Raw genomic sequence first — 17348 nt, 5'->3', positions numbered from 1 at the left:
AATTTAGTTATCTAGTAAGTGCTTACTGAGTACCTTCTTTGTCTGACTATTTTTGGTGCTGAACATACAACGTGGACAAAGCAGTCTGCCTTCATGGAGACTATAAAGGGAGACATAGATCGGAATCAAATAAGGCTGGTTCCCAGATTTCTAATTTGAACAACTAGGGCTAATAGGTCCAATTACTGAGATGGGAAAATTGGAAATGGAGCAGATTTTGGGAAAAGATAAATAATGTCTGCAAAATGTAAGGTTGGTAATCATTGTTTTGATCCATTCTGAAGGAGCTCATCTGCTCTTAAAACATGAAGGGCAATAACCCAGAAAATCTTCCTCTTATACCAATGGAATGATATTAGGGAATATTTGTGACTTCAGAATTCTATTTGGTGAAACTCTTATTTAGAGAGACTGTATGGTATTATCAAATGCATTTCTGAAGGATTTTGTATTTTAGAAACCCTACAACTCTCATACCATGATTGCCCCTACCTGCATGCTTTGAGTTAAGAAAGGGTGATAAACAATATCAATGTGTAGCATTTGACAGGAGTCTTGAAGGTTGTGTAAAATGGAGGTGTGATATGGGGAGATCACCCCAGACCATGGAGTAGATATCTTGATACAGAAGACTAAACAAGCCCTTGTTGAATGTTTCTGTGAAGTTTAATAAAGTTAAGTGAGAGATGCCTTCATCCTAGTTGGGCAATTGCTGAATAGTCTGGAGATTTTAAACCATGTCCAGTTGCCCATGCATAGCTGTGAACACAGATCGAACATAGCTGCTAACTCAGGATAGGGGGCAGGTTTGCTTGCTCAAAGCTCTTTAGCAAATTCTATTGCCCATTGTACAATCTGCTTCTCTTAATTTCATAGAAATATATTTTAATATTAAATTTTTAAAGCTATTTAGAGTTTTGTATCATCTTCCATTTGTTTGAAGGAAAGAAAGTATCAGCCCATAATGTAAATGAAACTTACTGGTTCTTAGTTGGGGTGGGGCTCAAACACAATTTACATTGCAGGTAGAATGGATTTAGTATTTGAGATACTCAAATATATAGACTACATATGCATTACTATGTTTCTTTTCTGGTTAGCAGACACTAATCAACCATGTTCTAATCCATTAAGTTTATTCATGAAAGAATAAAAATGCTGAGTCCATGGACCAGGTTATAAACAATGCTGGCTTAGTGATCATGGGATCACAAGTTCTTCCATAGTGAACTAGCTCCCACTAAAGCATCCAGGGATTAGGAATTCTAAGAAGCATATTCTGATTTTGAATAACAAGAAAGCTTGAGCTTTGAAAATAATATTGGGCAATCCACTCCTAAAATGTATAAACACTTGGTACTAACATTGTGCCTGATTCCTGGTTAGCCTTCAAGAAAAATATATTGAGTTAATGGTTGAATGAATGAATATGCCTCCATGGACTTTCACTGACATTCTATCATCTATCTAAGAGTAATAAAGCAAAATGATAGCTTACTCCACTGAAATTGATTTTATAGTTTATCAAAAACCTAATGTGAATGTTTTTATTTTGATTTTAAAGTTAGCTTTAAAGCTAAGGTTGCCTTAGGTCATACCTGCCTTCTAATATAGAGAAGAGTATCCAATGATCTCTTTCTCTGCTGAAAATATTAGGGATTTCACTTATTACTTAATCCATGTCTGTGGAAATCCAAGCAAATCCAGTCTCTGGGATTCAGTTATAGCACATGTGCAAAATTTAAAGCAAAAGAATGTAGCATTTCTAGTATGGGCATGAGAACGAACTAAGAATAATTATAAAGCAAAAGTAAGTGAAGGAAAACAAACAAGCAAAAAATCAAGCTGATATACAAGAAAATGCGAACTGACAATCACCACCTTAGAGAAAACCTTGACTGACAACTGCCTCTTGGGGACTCCCCTTGTTTTAAACTTCTCTACCTAGAAAAAGTTGGATGGAGAGTGGCTTGAAATCCATGACACTTAGATACTTTTCACAATGGCAAAAGCAAAGTAACATTGATCAACATAATCTGAAAACAGGTGACCTTTTCTTCATCTTCACGTCACCCTGAATTACTACTTTCTGTTCTCTTACTTCCCGTCCTTCGGGCCCTTTGCTCACTGTCTCTTTCAAACGTTCTCATTGTCCCTATTGCTGATGCTTTTTCTTTGTTACTTGAGTCACTTTCTCCTCTCTCCATTTGCCTTGAAAATAAAAAATGGATGCACAAAACCTTTATGAAGTGTGCTTTGTGTTCTTGGTGAAAAATATTTATTTTACTTACTTGTGGCTACATATGATCTAGGTTACTTCTTTTATTTGATGTTTATTTTTGAGAGAGAGCAAGCAGGGGACAGGCAGAGAGACACGGAAACAGAGAATTCGAAGCAGGCTCCTCGCTGTCAGGCCAAAGCCCAACACTGGGTTTTTAGGAGTTTTTATGAGTTTTTAAAAGCCCAACACTGGGTTTTTAGGAGTTTTTATGAGTTTTTAACTGAAGACTGCACTAGAGATTTAAACCTCACCTTAATCCTTAATGAATGCTAGTATCTCTGGACTCTAGCCTGAATACTAGGGTCTTGATACAAGAGCATTGTCATTGCCTGAGAGCTTATCAGGAAATCGGAACTTTGGTTGTACACTGAACTACTAATCTGCATTTTAACAAGATTCCCAGGTAATTACTAGGCACATTACAACGTGAGAAGCATTGCTGTAGAGTGTATGTGTCCCTCATGCTGTTTTTCCTGCTCCAGGCTCCTGCTTTGCTCCCACAGCCATGCTGCTTATAGCTTGGATTGCCCGTAGGACTGAGGAGCATATTGTTACAAATGGCATGCTTTCCAAGTTAATTCAGATACTTCTGTCGATAAAGTTTGAAGAGAACCTGTGGTTGTGAAGTTATCTTTTCCTAAAGGAAATGTGGACCAGCAAATGTTGAAGAAACCAATAGAAAGGGAGCACAGGCAGATGCAGAAATAGAGCTCGTCTGAGTGTGGTTTGAGACAAGTGTGGAGACAAATCCCCAAGTGCAGAGAGGGCTTGCCTTTTTAATGAGCTACCAAGTGATGGATGCCTCTCCAGAGGATCCTTTGCTTCCAAGAGGGAAAAAGTATAATTGAACTTATAGATTGTTCTTTCTACTTTACAGAAACGTGTGTGTGTGTGAGCTCTGAAGGATAGAAGCTCTGTTAAAAGTTCCTACTGAGCTGGGCTAGACTCTGAGTGAGTGGGGTTATAGATTTTTGACTTGCACCTTCTTATTAATATTCATTAGATTTGGATATTCTCAAATCAATGTGGTTTGTTTTTAAGTTACAGAAGCTTTTACCTGTCCTTTCACATTGTTTAAGATTTTTTTGGTCTTCTCTTCCTCTCCAGGCTTTTCCTTTTCTTTGTACTAAATGGTCATAATGGGTTATCTGAAGAACTTCTATATGCATTAGACATTATGCATGGTGACTACTGAATAAAATGCAAACCTCGTGTAAAATAGAAGTTTGGAACTTACCTGGCAGGTAAGTGAGTGCCAGGGGCTGGAGAAGGGGGCTGACTACAAAAGGGCAAGAGAATCTGGGAGGTGATGGAACTGCTCCATATCTGGCTGATGGTGGTGGTTATCCAAACGTATCATTTGGCAAAACTCATAGAACTGTACACTTAAAAGGGGTGAATATCAAAGTGTGTAAATTATGACTCCAAGAAAGTGGTGGGTGGGGTGTTCCAATCTGAAAACAAATGAACATAATTACACGGACTTCATTGGAGTGGGGCTAGGGGTGGGACTTGGGGTGCATGTTCTTACCTTCAGAGGCAGCATGCTGCACTGGTTACAGACACAGCCTTTACAGCCAGAGGGCCTGAGCTCACTCTGTAAGTTACACAATTGTCTGTTGCCTCAGTTTCTTAATCTGTCACTTGAGATAACAGTAACACTACCTCAGTGGGGTTACTGTTAGGACTTAAGAAGCCAGAGGGATGGGCACTGAAAATTTAAGGCTTTGCAATGGGAGAGAGTCTGGTGTTTTCTTTCCCCTCACCTCATGCTTGGTGAGGTCATCCTTGTCTCTACTGAAAAATAGTCTTCATCACAAAAGCCCCACAAGTAACACTGCCCAGCCTGCCGTATCAGGCAGCCACTGCTGAGTAAACGCTCTGGAATAAACCTCAGAGAGAGAATAAATCACCTTTCACGCCATCCTCCCCCCAGGTGAGGACTGAGGTCATTGCAAGAGGCATAACAAATAGTCGACATAATGTACCAAACTAATAGATTCTATAAGGAAAACTAAATGGAAAATTTTTCTTGAGTGCTGAGCACCTCTGGCTGAAGAGACAGTGGAGCCAGTGTTATTATAGATGTAGTTGAATCAATAATACTTTTTCATTCATTTCTTTTTCATTTCACAAAAATGCCTATTTTAACCAGCAAAGAAGTAAGGAGATATTATCAAGGGCAATTTTTCATGCTCACATGGATTATATTCTGGGACACATTGTTCTTCTAAATAGTCCCATTTTTTTTTTTTTCTCTCAGAAATGTATTCAGTTCTCTTCCAGCAGTGTGAATTTATCTGGAAAGCTTTGACAATCAATTAAGTAAATGAGAAAATAGAATGCTTGTAATTATGATAATCAAGCTATATGAAACCCACCCTCTTAGGTCTAATACCCACACATCTTTAAGCAATATATTAATTAAGCTGTGGATAATTGTTACAATTAGAATCAAGTTTTTATAATTTTTAAAAATCACCCAGAGATAAAAAGGAAATATTTAAAAAATATATGCAGCTGTCGGTTTTTAATGCAATTCATCCTCAGTGACTACATTGTCATTTCCCCGGCTGCATAGAAACAATTCCAGTATGCTTTATCGATGTGACTTTTCATTTACAATTGGAGGAAATGTGCATGTAACACCTTGGTCAGATGTCTCCCTGTTTCTTTAAGTCAGAGGTTGGCAAACTCTTCCTGTTAAAGGACCAAGTATTTTAAGCTTGCCGGCTAAGAGGCAAAATCGAAGATATCTGTGAACTTGCTTAAGAAACAGATCGCCACAGTTTCTGTACTAATGAAATTAAAATATAATAAAATAATAATTAAGTACATTTTTGGCAACACACATCTACTAATGAAAAGAGTAGAATTCTTACCATTGGGAAACCATGTTGCTTAGTTTGGGGTGCAATGTGAGTATCTCCCCTCATCGAGTCTTTGCCAATATTCATCCTGAAACCACTCTGAGAGCGTTGGCAGCAGTCTGGCTGTGGTTCACACAGGGTAGTCGGCCAGCCCCTGAGCAGCGTTCTCAACGTTAATGGGCCTGAGAATGGCCTAACCGGCTTGTTAATACAGATTGCCGAGTCACACCCCCAGGTTTCTGGTAAGTTCCAAGAATTTGCATTTCTAACAAAGTCCACTTGGTACTGATGCTCCTGGTTAAGACCAGGCTTTTACAATATTGCTCTTGATGTTGCTCCTTTAAAAAAAGTCACGCCGAATACAAATCTATATGTTTTACGTTTTCATTGTTTATGCCGCCTGTATTTTAGCTCACCTGATGGACTTAACTTTTTGAACTCTTGAGGTGCAGCGGCAGTAAATCCAGTTAAATTTCCATTAAAAAGTAAAGACCTATTTAAGTGAATTCAGGATTGATAATAAGAGGAACTTTTGTCTCTTAAATAGCTATTAGTCTCTTGTTTCCAAAGTCAGGCATCAGCAATCAGCATCTACTTGTCTGCCCTTAAGAATGCCTGAATAGCATTTTTCCAGTACGAGCAAACTTTTAAAATAGTATGCAATATTCCAAAAGATATATGTGGGTGACACATAAGAATGACAGTTTTATCTTGATTTAATAGGTCCTAATTCACCACGCATGTTATCAATATACTGCTCTCTGAATTATAATTTGTTGACATGTTCAACCTGTCAGAATTTAAGAGACTTTCCTGAGGCCTCCAAGGGTCAAGGGAGAGCCCAGTTTCCTAAATCCTCGGGCAGCCCATAATCTCCGGACCAAACCATCTCTAAGTTGACTGCATTAGGCTCTTGGGATGAGCTCTGAATGATTTGAACTATTACCTATATTGAGGTCGCGGAGAAGGTTAATGATAAACAACAGGGCATCAGCTAATTTTAATGATCGCATCTCGCCAAAGAGGTTTTTTCCAGAAAAGAAGCACAGTGGAAAATATGTTCTCCTTCTGTTTATTTGTCCCAATGGTTTAAAAAAATCAGCTTTACGAAACCATAATCTTCCTCATGACAGATGGGCTTATACATTGGCATCGTGCTTTCAATCCACAGTTTACATTTCAAGAGGAAGGTGAAGAAACTGAATGTAAAGACATCTATTTTTCAGTGTTATAACATTGATACAAAAAATAGTATTCTGATTAGCAGCTTGATTGGCAACCCATGTAACCCTAAATAGTACTACAAACCTGGAGAGTGCACTTTTACAGACAAGTACGTTTGGCGAAATAGTATGTACAATTTTGACAAATAAATACATAAATAAACAATCATTCATATATAACGATATACCTAAATGTCAATTATCATCAACAAGCGTTTCTAGTAAATTATTTCTTTCATTCACAAGTTACTTTGTTGCTTATAAAAACTATCCTCACCTTTACAGAAGAAATGACAGAATCAATTCCCCCACTAAACCCACATATTAGGAAAGGTAGAAAATGAATCCCAGAAGCTTTATGTAAATGTTCCATTGTCTTTTGATAGAAGAGGTTTGACTGAAAAACACCTTCCTCAGCTTCTCTATAAAGAGTTTGTTTCCCCCATATCATCACACAAAGGGGTTTTGTTCTTCTGATTTTAATCCAAACCGAAAACGATGTTCATTTTTTTGATTCCCGTTATTTAAAAATACAATATTATATATCGAAACTGGCATTTGGTTCAATAGAAGAAGACCCAAAGCCACGCAAACTAACCAGCAAAGATAAAACTTTTTTTTCCAAAAACAAACCTAAAAAGGAAAATTTAAGAATACAGACATTAATTATTGATACCTTTTGTTATCCAATGCATAATGAACACAACAGGTAGGGGGACAGTCAGAAGGTTTTTATAAAAATTCTCTGAACGACTCCTGGTACAACATTGAAACATTATTTTATGTAAGAGAAATAATAATACATTAAAAAATGGCTTAAATAATTGAAACCATAATTTGGCCGGCACCATAAAATTAAGAAAAGTAGAAAATTAGAGCTTTTTCATGATCACTTGACTTAAACTTTTTTTTTTTTTGAACATTCAAAAAATGAAGGGCAATCATGCTTTCAGCTATTGAAACACTGGACAAATGGCTTTGCCTCACTGAGCTCCATGCAGAAGAAAATGTACATAACAAGCAGATTCTAGCTATACATACAGGGGAGAAGGGAAAAATGCCTTTAAAATATATACATATGGTCTTCGATGAATATTTACATGTTTGTCACATGGGCACTACCTAGCATAAAAAAGTTAGGAAATAGTTCTTTAAGACATGATTCTCTGATTTTTGCTCCTTTTAAAGATTAGGGCTCTATTTATAGTGGATACACACACACACACACACACACACACACACAGAAAACAATTCATAGATGTACATATACGATGTTAGTAATGTGCAATTCCTTGACGCGAAGGTGGCTTGACTGAGCATAAGGTAAATGCAAAATGGTAGTATAAGACAGAGGCTTGATTCAGCTATGTGACTGAAACGCAAACCAAGCACAAAGTCATGAGACTTTTCCAATGACTGGAACTCACAGCAGTTGAGGGGTGGGGGTTAGAGAGGGCTCACCTTGTGCTGATCCATCTCTCCCCAGGCTACCTAATGCTGTTTTCCAATCAAACTCAGCAGTCCAGCTGTTTGATGAAGATGTATTGAAGGACAGGAAGGCCTGTCTCATATTGCATTCTTTGGGGCTGGGGATAAAAGATCCAGTGTTTTCAAGAAATAGGCCATGACTTCCATTTGTTCATTGTGTTTACTTGTTTGCTATCAACTTCTAGGGGGGGCTTCCAAAGGTCAGGTTAAAAGAAAAGTTATATTCTTTCAGTTGCAGGGCTTTCTTTGAATGAAAACAAACAAAAAGAAGTTTTCTAATGAATAGATGATGTGCAATGTGGAGGGCTGCTGAGTGCCTGTTCTTCTGATAGAGGGGGGCTAGCTTTACCGGTCACTCTTCAAAGTTCTTATTGAGAATTCAGATCACTGTTTCCTGAGATCCGAGTTGATGGGATATAATACATTTTGCAAAGCATGTGATTCATTTATTGTAATACACTTCCAGCCAGAGGCTCCTCCCTGAAGAAACACAGCTGCCTTCACTTGCAGCACCCTGGGAAATCAAGGCAATGCACTGAAGTAAAAACTTGTTCATTGAAACCAGAAGAAATGGTAGAGAAATTGAAGCTTCTCCAAACACCTAAGATATCCAGGGAAAAGTCAAAAAATCTTAGAAGAACCAGATGCACGAACAGTTCATATTCGATCTTTCTTTTGGCAGATTTTACATTTAAGCTGATGTTACTACTACTGATTACAATGACCATCATTGTAATGAATTACTTTAGCATTTGGCATAACGCATGACACATTGCATTAGCACCTTGTAAACTAAGGATCTCAAGATTCTTAGGAAATGCAATTTGCTCTCACAGCACCTGTGAGGTAGGTGTTTTTTCCATCCATTTTATACATGAGCATACTGAAGCACAGCAAGGTTAAGACGCCTGCTCACATGACCCAGCAAAGATGATGGTATCAACAGGAACTGATTCCAAGCTTCTCCACCCTTCCTTCCCGTGAACCTCAATCACAGAGCTTGGAGCTCCCAGAATGCCTCCCAACAGCATTGCTGCTGGAGGTGCTTGGATGTTTCAGATGTTAGAGTGTTACATCTATCACCTACAGAGCTAAATCATCCAATAACATTGGTACCCATTGAAAGATTCTCTCACATGCTTTGCAAATGTGTGGGCGTGGCATCTCATACTATTGCTAAGTTTGCTTATGTTAATTTTAATGCAGACATAAATTTGTATTTTCTCCATGTAATTTATTGTTTTTCTGCCCTCCTTCCAACTTATTTCTACACATGTGCCTGCCTCTGTCAGAAATTGTAAAATGCACTTAGCAACACTGTATGGAGGCAGGCAGGTGAGATTACATTTGGCAAAATCTCCTTGGAGGCACCAGGTAATGTTTGTTCTGAAAGGGCAAAAAAAAAAAAAAAAAAAAAAAAAAAAAGCTCTTGTTTATTTTGTTAAGTAGCATTTTATATACATTCCACCCAATGACCAGGTTTAATCCTTGGATGAGCAGGCAGAGTTGTCTTCCAAACATACAGGATATTTGATTTTCAAGTTTAGATTTCCATTTATTTAACTGCAGCCTTCCTGCCAGGCCTAAGTTCATTTCTTGCTGGAACGGCAAACTCTGTACATGTCCCATGGCAATATATGTAAAAATTCAATATAACAGCACACACAATGTTAATAATCACATCGAGCGTGTCTTCCTGACTGCGTATTATTTCTGAATTATTTCTGAAAAAGCGCTATTTACTTATTCATTTTTGCAGAGCTGATATGAAGACATTACAGTGAGTTTCAGTTTCCCAAAACCAGATTTTTATCTCAGATGCACAGTATGTAAATCCTAGCAGTTTTCAGGAAGTTGCTTTTTCAGATAAATGCAATGCCTTAGGACCTGAGAATGAAATCTGGCCCTTCAAACTCGTGTATTGTTTCTATGACCAGAGCCTGACATTTGTAAATTGGTAATCCAAGAAAGAAAGTAGGAGTGGGAAGAAAACCCTTTTTACAAAACCCCTTTGCCAGTTCATTTCCCTTGGTGACACCTGTTAAATACCAACACCTTAGGTCCCATTTCTTAAAAAAGAAAAGAAATGTATTTACATTGGTAAAAATCCTAACATCTGAGATGTTTCTTGCTTGACATGTCATTCCAGATTCTGTGCATTTCTTCCGGAGAGATCTGATGCACGGTGATAACTCGGCGATACCTACACAAACTATAGGCCATTTTCCAGTGATTGAAGCCACTGTTCTGGAAAGGATGTATGCCCAGTTTTCGAAGACACAGTCCCACATATACATCTTCAAGGTGAAGCAGCCTTGTGTGGAGTGAAGTCTTATAAATGAGTTCAGCCACATCAGCTGAAAAGATATAGCCAGTCCCCGAACAGAACGGTGGGTAGTTACTGTCAGGGTACAAATCCCTGGGCATATACCACTTACTGCGGACGTCCCGGATTGGTCCTCCATTGATGACATAGCCAGTAAAATACCTTCTCCTTGGCTTGGTGGAGGGTTTTAGTAGTTTATAAATAAGGTTGTCCATGTTTACAAAAATGTCACTGTCTGTTTTCATGACATACTTGGCTTTTGAACAAAAAGTGGCCACCCATCTCATTCCCATTAATGTCTTAAGGGTAAGGTTATGGTAGGAGTCAATAAAGTCCTCCACAATAATGTCGTGGAAGATTTGGCTCTCTTGCTCCACCATCTGATTCAGAACAGGATCAGCGTTCTTGCCCAGGAGGAAGAGAGTGGCTATCTTGATCCCTTTGAAGTTGTTCTCATCCCCCCACGTCTCTCGGATTGCCTGGCGGGCATCGAATTCTTTGTGGGTGGTGCTGATGAGGATAACAAGGAAAGGAATGTTCTTTTCACATTTGGTGGGTTCATTTATAAGAAATTCAAAAGAATGTGGGTTTATAGGTCGAGTTCTTATGTTGCCAAAGGTGAAGTTTTTCCTGGCGACTGTTAGGTGGCTGAATGGCTTGGAGCCAGTGTAGGAGGAAGTGGGACGAGTTATACTCAGATACCAGAGGGCACTGGCCCAGCACACGACTGTCAAAACATATAGACAGGACACCTTTGAAGCCATTGTCTTGAGAGCACGTCTATTCCAAATATTGAAGAATATGCCTTCTTGGCATTAGTTTCTTTTCATCTTGCAAAGGCAGCATATTACTAATAAATCTTAAAGTTCGATAGAGAAGCGTGAGTGCGGGATTGTCCATGGGTCTTCGTGGGAGTCTGGCATCTGTGCATTCCCTCTACTTTCTTCCAAACTTGTTGGAAGGTTCCATCCCTCCCAAGTCTTCCTCTTAACTCTGCAAAATCAATAAAACACGGTTTTCATTAAGATTTATTCAGTTACTTTACATCCCCACATAAACAGAATAAGGGTGTTAGAATTACCCATGGTGACTAAAATAAAAAACATAATCATTCATTTCCACCACTACTGAAAACTCCCTAACACAACCAGCCTCCTTTTTCTCCCCTTGATAGAAATTCTTTATGTATATTTATACCCAATTAATAAATATTAGATTATAAACTCTAGAAGAATATGAAGTAAACGGAACATTAGTAATTAAAACGAGTTTTCCCTCGTCACAAGAGGACTTCTTTGCTGTTAAATACCTTCGGACACTAAAGGCTTCTTTCAAGCAGGAGAGTCTCACATAGGGCCTTGTATCTCTTTTCCACGTTTCCAAGTCTGAGCTTTCGTTCACTTAATTCTGATGAAATAATCAGTTCTCAACATCTCTTTGCTTTCTCTAGCCCTGTGCTTGAAAATGTGCCCATCGCCACTGGAAAATCTCTGCTAAAATGGTCTCTCTAGGCTCTGACTCACAAGTAATTCTTTACTTTTCCTCGCTTTTCCCTAACTTTCACAATGATAGTCCCTTATTATCAGTTTTCTAGGAGGCATCCTATGAAGAAGAGCCTTTTCTTCAGGCATGGACACCATCACCCAAGTGTCCTTTCAGACAGCTGGCAGCATGCATTTTGTAGTTGATCTAAATGGTATCACTTTTTGTGGTTTTCAACAATTCACCCTGATGTTCCCTTGATGAAATTACGTTGGCCCCTTTCAATTCTTTTTCTGTGGTTACACTTGTCAGTAAACATAGCAGGAGTATAATGAGAGACACAATTGAGCTTAGGGCCACAAATCCAATGAAGATGGACACAACACTTTAATTGGTGTTCAAATTAAAAAGTTGTCCTTCAGAATGCTACTCCTTTCTAGAACCTGAGTTGCTATCACACCAGTAAAACAATACATGCCAGGCTACAAAGTCTATTCATGTTAATAAAAACTGTCTCTTCCTTCCCAGTTAGAGCAAAACATGGTATCCCTGGAAGACGGAGATAGCAGATAATGGATATCAATTTCAACAAAGTCTGCTTTGAAGAAAACTATGCACTTAAACATACAGACTGTGTTGAAAGGACTCAACTGTGATTATAGATGGAAAATCATGCTTCCATGCACAATATTCATAATGCAATGAAAAGAAGTGATGGGCAATAGCAGAGATAATACACATCATCTTGTCAAAGCCAAGGGCTGACTGTGAATATATGATCCATATGAGACCAGCAATAACTCAGTGTGGTTACCATTCTAACTAAATGAATATGGTGAATATGAGAATGGTGTCAAGCAGCATGACTCCAGGCATAATCACACCTTCATCCAACCCGTAATAAGTACTCTCTAAATATAAGCTCCAGTATTCTCGGCTCCTGAAGGAAATGTCCACTCTAAGGTGCACCAGAGCTGATAAAAGGGATGTGATGTGCAGCAAGCTTTGATACTTTAAACAGTAAGCAAAAAGAAGGAAGAGAAACCAGCAGTAGAGTATAGAGAAGGGTTTCTCAACTTGGAATATACAGACATGGACTCCATTTGAATGCCAAAGGGATATGAGTGAGTCTCAAGATGGTAATCACAACCAAACTTTCTCCCTCATTATTCCAGGGCTTAGTATCTGATTCGTACAAGCCTACCGTGATCATCATACAGCCCTTGTCACTTTCCATACTTTCCTACTAAAGTGTGAGTCACCTATCACTAAGCTGGTATACCAAAAATAGTCACTGGAAGAGGTTCCTCTCAAGTTCTTTTCTCGAGCCACTAATCACATGGGTGCATGTAAAGCATTGGGAAAACAGAAATAGAACCCGTACTCCTCCTCAAGGAACTCACATTCCAGGAGGAAAGACTTCATGTAAATGATTAAAACAGAGGGATAAAGGGGCACCTGGGTGGCTCAGTCTGTTGAGCATCTGACTCTTGATTTTGGCTCAGGTCATGATCCCACGGTCATGGGATTGAGCCCTGCACCTGGCTCCAGGCTAAGGCTGTTTACGATTCTCTCTCTCTCAAAATAAATAAATAAACTTAAATAAACTTAAATAATAAAACAAAACAAAACAAAACAAAATAAATGTAGTACACCAGGCATCAGGCTACGTGCTGTGCACTCCATGGCCTGTATTGTATGGAGCTTAATTCCTTATGATGTTACAAGAGAGTTATTGCCTCCATTTTACAGTTGAGAGAATGGAAACTCAGAGATATTAAGTAGCTTACTCAAGATCACACAGCTAGTGAATGAATAATTGAGTAGTCATCTCGAGCTTCGAAAGGCCTGTTAGGACAACAGGCAAAATCTTGCACAGGAAAATGCAGGGTGGCAGGGAGCATCTCATGCTGCTATTTTTCCAGCAATCTGCGCATTTGTTTTCTTAGATGTATGTCCGCAGCTGGAATTTTTGCCTAGTTCATTATGGTTTGTTACACACTGCATGACACCGATTCTGTGAAGATCCTCGATCACCAAAAACTGATGTCTTGCAAAGAGTACATTAAAGCTGGGGGCAGGGAGAGAGAGTGGCTACTGTGGAAGAGGCTCAGACACACTTTGCTTTCCCCTTTCTCTGATGTCCTCAAACACACACATGTGCTCATACTCACACACTGCAAGAATTGCTCTTACTACTGACTTTTTTTCAGACATGAGAACAAAAGTAAGCACAGCATTAGTTACATCTTGGTCACCAGTAAATGCAAATTATCACCAATAAAAACAGGATTGGAAATGGGCAAAAGAACCAGCCTAGGATCTGAAGGGCAGCCAAGGATAACGTGCACCTACAGCGAGGGGTGTTGAAAAACATCCTTTTTGCTTACAAGAAAACACATGTGTCCGGTGGCCAAACGAACACAAAAATATACCTCTGGAACAGATAGCAATATAAGGAAAGGTAAGAGAGAGTAGTAGCATGCTGCATTTAACTCTAAAGCATGATTTTATGTATGTTGATTGAAGTAGTTAGTGATGGGCCAGATGTCCACGTTTTACTCCTTGAGCAATCCTTGCTGTGAGGCTTTCTGGGCCTCGGTAGCCTTAAGCTAAAATAAGGACAAAAAATAAAATCTACATTATTTCCAAACACATTATACGTGTTAACGATCATCGCCAATCCTTTGAGTTTCTGAGGGAAATGTTGTTACACAGGGAGATAGTATTATGATATAAAGAACAGGTTCTAGTGGTGAGGAGAGGATTATGTCAGCTTATCAGTTCATGATTTGGGGTCCAGGTCACACACGTCAATCGATTCTTCTGAACATAGGATTGCGATCAGTTTTTTGGTTTAGCAAATGCACTGCACAGATTTTCACTAGAGAATTCTGTTTTCTTCCTGGAAAACACGAAGGCAAAAGTCCACTAAAAAGCAAAGAAAACGTCAGCTGAAAAGTTCTAGAGAAAGGAGCTGAATGTCACAAAGAGGAATCCTCTGGGGGGTTCTTCTGGGTTCATGAGATTTAAAAAAGTCCTGTTCAACAGACGCATTAATGTATTAAAATACAATGTTGCATAGAGAACATTTGTCATCCCTTTTAGCAGTCCCACCACAACCACAGACACTGATGACACATTAACTTGTCATCCATTAAATACAAATCCCTCCAAATAACCTTCCTCTAGAACTCTTGAAAGATTTCTTCCCCAGGAGCCATCCTGTATCGCAGATTACCTCATTCACAAGACCCTTCAGGAGCTACCCACCTTCGCCATTCAGGAAGTTAATGGAGCAGAATTTTCAACTTAAGGAGCTCCTGATTCCCCTAGAAATCACATTGGATAGTCTGTTATTTTGAGTAGTGTATTTTTTAAAAAGCCCCTAAGTTGCCAAAATTCTTTTCTTGTATGGCCGGCAGTAAGTCCTGCAGCAAGTGGGCAGCATCTCTTGGGTGAATTGTGCATAATTTGGGTGTCAAGTTCGGTCACTCTCCATCATATCCAGGCAGGTAGGAGTCAGCACTGATTCCCTACGCCCTGACTGTCACTGAAGGGGCCTGCAGTCATCCCAGCTTCCCTGCACCCACGGGCAAGGCTGTCCAGGCCCCGTCAACTCTCTGGTGTCTCAAGGAATATAATATCTCCATGTTCTGATTTCCCTTTGATTTTCAAGTCTACTTCATTTGTCCATGAGAAACGTGCAAAACACCTAATGCCAGGTGCGAAACACCTGATGCCTGCAGAGATGCCAGGCACTGCTCTCCACTCTGGTAAGACAGATGGGGGCTTACTTTCTAGGAAACGGCATACAATAAACGCATGATAAACGAATCAAAAATAGTTACAGGAGCGGCAACTGATGTAAATAAGTCAGGCAATGGGATAGAGACTGAGCAGAGGTGAGAGGGGAGCTACTTTAGATGAACCCGTCACTCTCTGAAGGGTGACATTTGAGCTGAGAATAGAAAGTCTTGTCCTCTTCAGTCTAGTCATTGAGTCTTTTACTAACTTTTTGGCTCTTTGCTTGGCTCTTTGGGATTAGTGTTTCATTAGGAAACACTTTCTTTTTGGTTTTTGAACTCTGCTCTTCTCTTGTCTTTTGGATCTTCTTGGCTTCATGTTTCCCATTTGTGGCCTTTTTGCTCACTCTTGCAAATGCCCTCAGCTTCTAGAGATGGAGGTTATTGGTATTAGCAGGCTATATGTATTAGTTTGCTAAGGTGGCCATAACAAAGTACCAGAACCTGGGTAAATTTATTGTTTCACAATTCTGAAGGCTATAAGTCTGAGAAGATATTGGCAGAGTTGTTCTTTGTGAGAGCTGTGAGGGAGAATCTGTTCCACGCTTTTCTCCTAACTTCTGGTGATTTGCTGGCAATTCTCTGGCACTCCTTGTTTATAGATGAATCACCTAGATCTCTGCCTTCATCTTTACACAGCATTTTCCCTTCTGTGTCCCAATTTACCCCTCAACCCCTTTTTAGGAGACCCGTCATATTAGATTAGGGCCCACACTAATGATCTCATTTTAATCTGATTACCTCTATAAAGACCCTATTTCCCAACAAGGTCACATTCTGAAGTACTGGGGGTTAGGAATTCACCATGTCTTTTTAGGGGGGAGGGACACAATTCCATCCACATCTACTTTCCTGGATGGCAACAAAATGAAATACTTTGCTCCCCAAGATTTCACTTCTTCACATTTTATGCTCTTGATTTGAGCAGGGAAATTATTGGGTTTTGGTAAACTAACTTTTAAAGGGTAAAAAAATGTGTAATTAGCATTCAAAGTAGAATGGAACATCAACGTGTAAGGGGACACAAAGTTTGGCTTATTTTTAGATTAAAAAAAGCTAGTTCATTTATTTTGTAAGACCACATGAGGAATATGGCACAGATTTAAAAACAGTCCTGTGCTTCTGCCATTTTTTCTTTCCCTTGAGGTATCCCCCACCTCCCCTGCAAAAAAAAAAATCAACCCATAATTAGTGGGGAAAGTGAAGTCAGGGCTGTGACACCTTTCCCAAGAGGTTGGGGTCAAACAATTCTTGAGAAACTGACTTGTTTTCTGGAGAATAAGGACGATTCTCCTGTGTCACCTCCAACTACCAGCATTCCTATTATTCAGAAATGATTTTGAATATTCAGAGACCATATGGCACTACAAAAGTGGTTTTAACATTAAAATCCATGAAGTCATTTTAAAACATGGTACAAAAGATAAACCTGTGGAAAACAAATCAACCCAATTTTAACCAGTTAAAAGGGAGGGATAAAAGGAAGACAAAAATTCTAAAAAAAAAAAAAAGATAATAAAGAAAAGAGAAGGCGGGGAGAGAAAGGGCCAACCACTTGTGTTTATGAAAAGCTCCTGAAATGGATGAAAAGTTGGTGGTCCCACACATCACCATCCTGGGGAGGGTAAAAGAGATTCTGCCTGAAAAATGTTTTGATCTCAAATGACTTTCCTCAGAGCTGGTGTATGAGCGAAATCAAAGAATCTTCATTCTATGGGGAAATCCAGGAACTCAGACCGCAACAGAACTAATTGATAAACGAGCCCCAAAGGCCAGAGATTCTACTCAGCTGCATTAATTTGGCGAATGGTTATCTTGATGCCCAACTCCCTCCCTTCCTCTCGCTCTTGTAATTATGCTCTAAATAAGCAC

The 17348-nt window shown here is 39.2% G+C and overlaps 1 protein-coding gene across 4 annotated transcripts in view; it reads right to left on the bottom strand.

The window, feature by feature from the left end:
- Positions 1 to 6209: 6209 nt before the first annotated feature.
- Positions 6210 to 17348, bottom strand: part of B3GALT1 (beta-1,3-galactosyltransferase 1) — a 494130-nt gene continuing 482991 nt past the window's right edge. For 3 of the 4 annotated variants that reach the window (XM_053215225.1, XM_053215227.1, XM_053215224.1), the window contains one exon: positions 6210 to 11181. In XM_053215225.1, coding sequence (XP_053071200.1) covers positions 9972 to 10952 — 981 coding nt within the window. In that variant the 5' untranslated portion in view covers positions 10953 to 11181 and the 3' untranslated portion in view covers positions 6210 to 9971. The remainder of the gene's footprint in view (positions 11182 to 17348) is intronic. The other variant, XM_053215226.1, reaches the window with a different exon arrangement.

Source organism: Acinonyx jubatus, chromosome C1 (genome assembly GCF_027475565.1).
Source record: "Acinonyx jubatus isolate Ajub_Pintada_27869175 chromosome C1, VMU_Ajub_asm_v1.0, whole genome shotgun sequence".
Taxonomy (NCBI): domain Eukaryota; kingdom Metazoa; phylum Chordata; class Mammalia; order Carnivora; family Felidae; genus Acinonyx; species Acinonyx jubatus.
The sequence above is the reverse complement of the archived record's forward strand: the minus strand, read 5'-3'. Positions and strand labels throughout refer to the sequence as shown.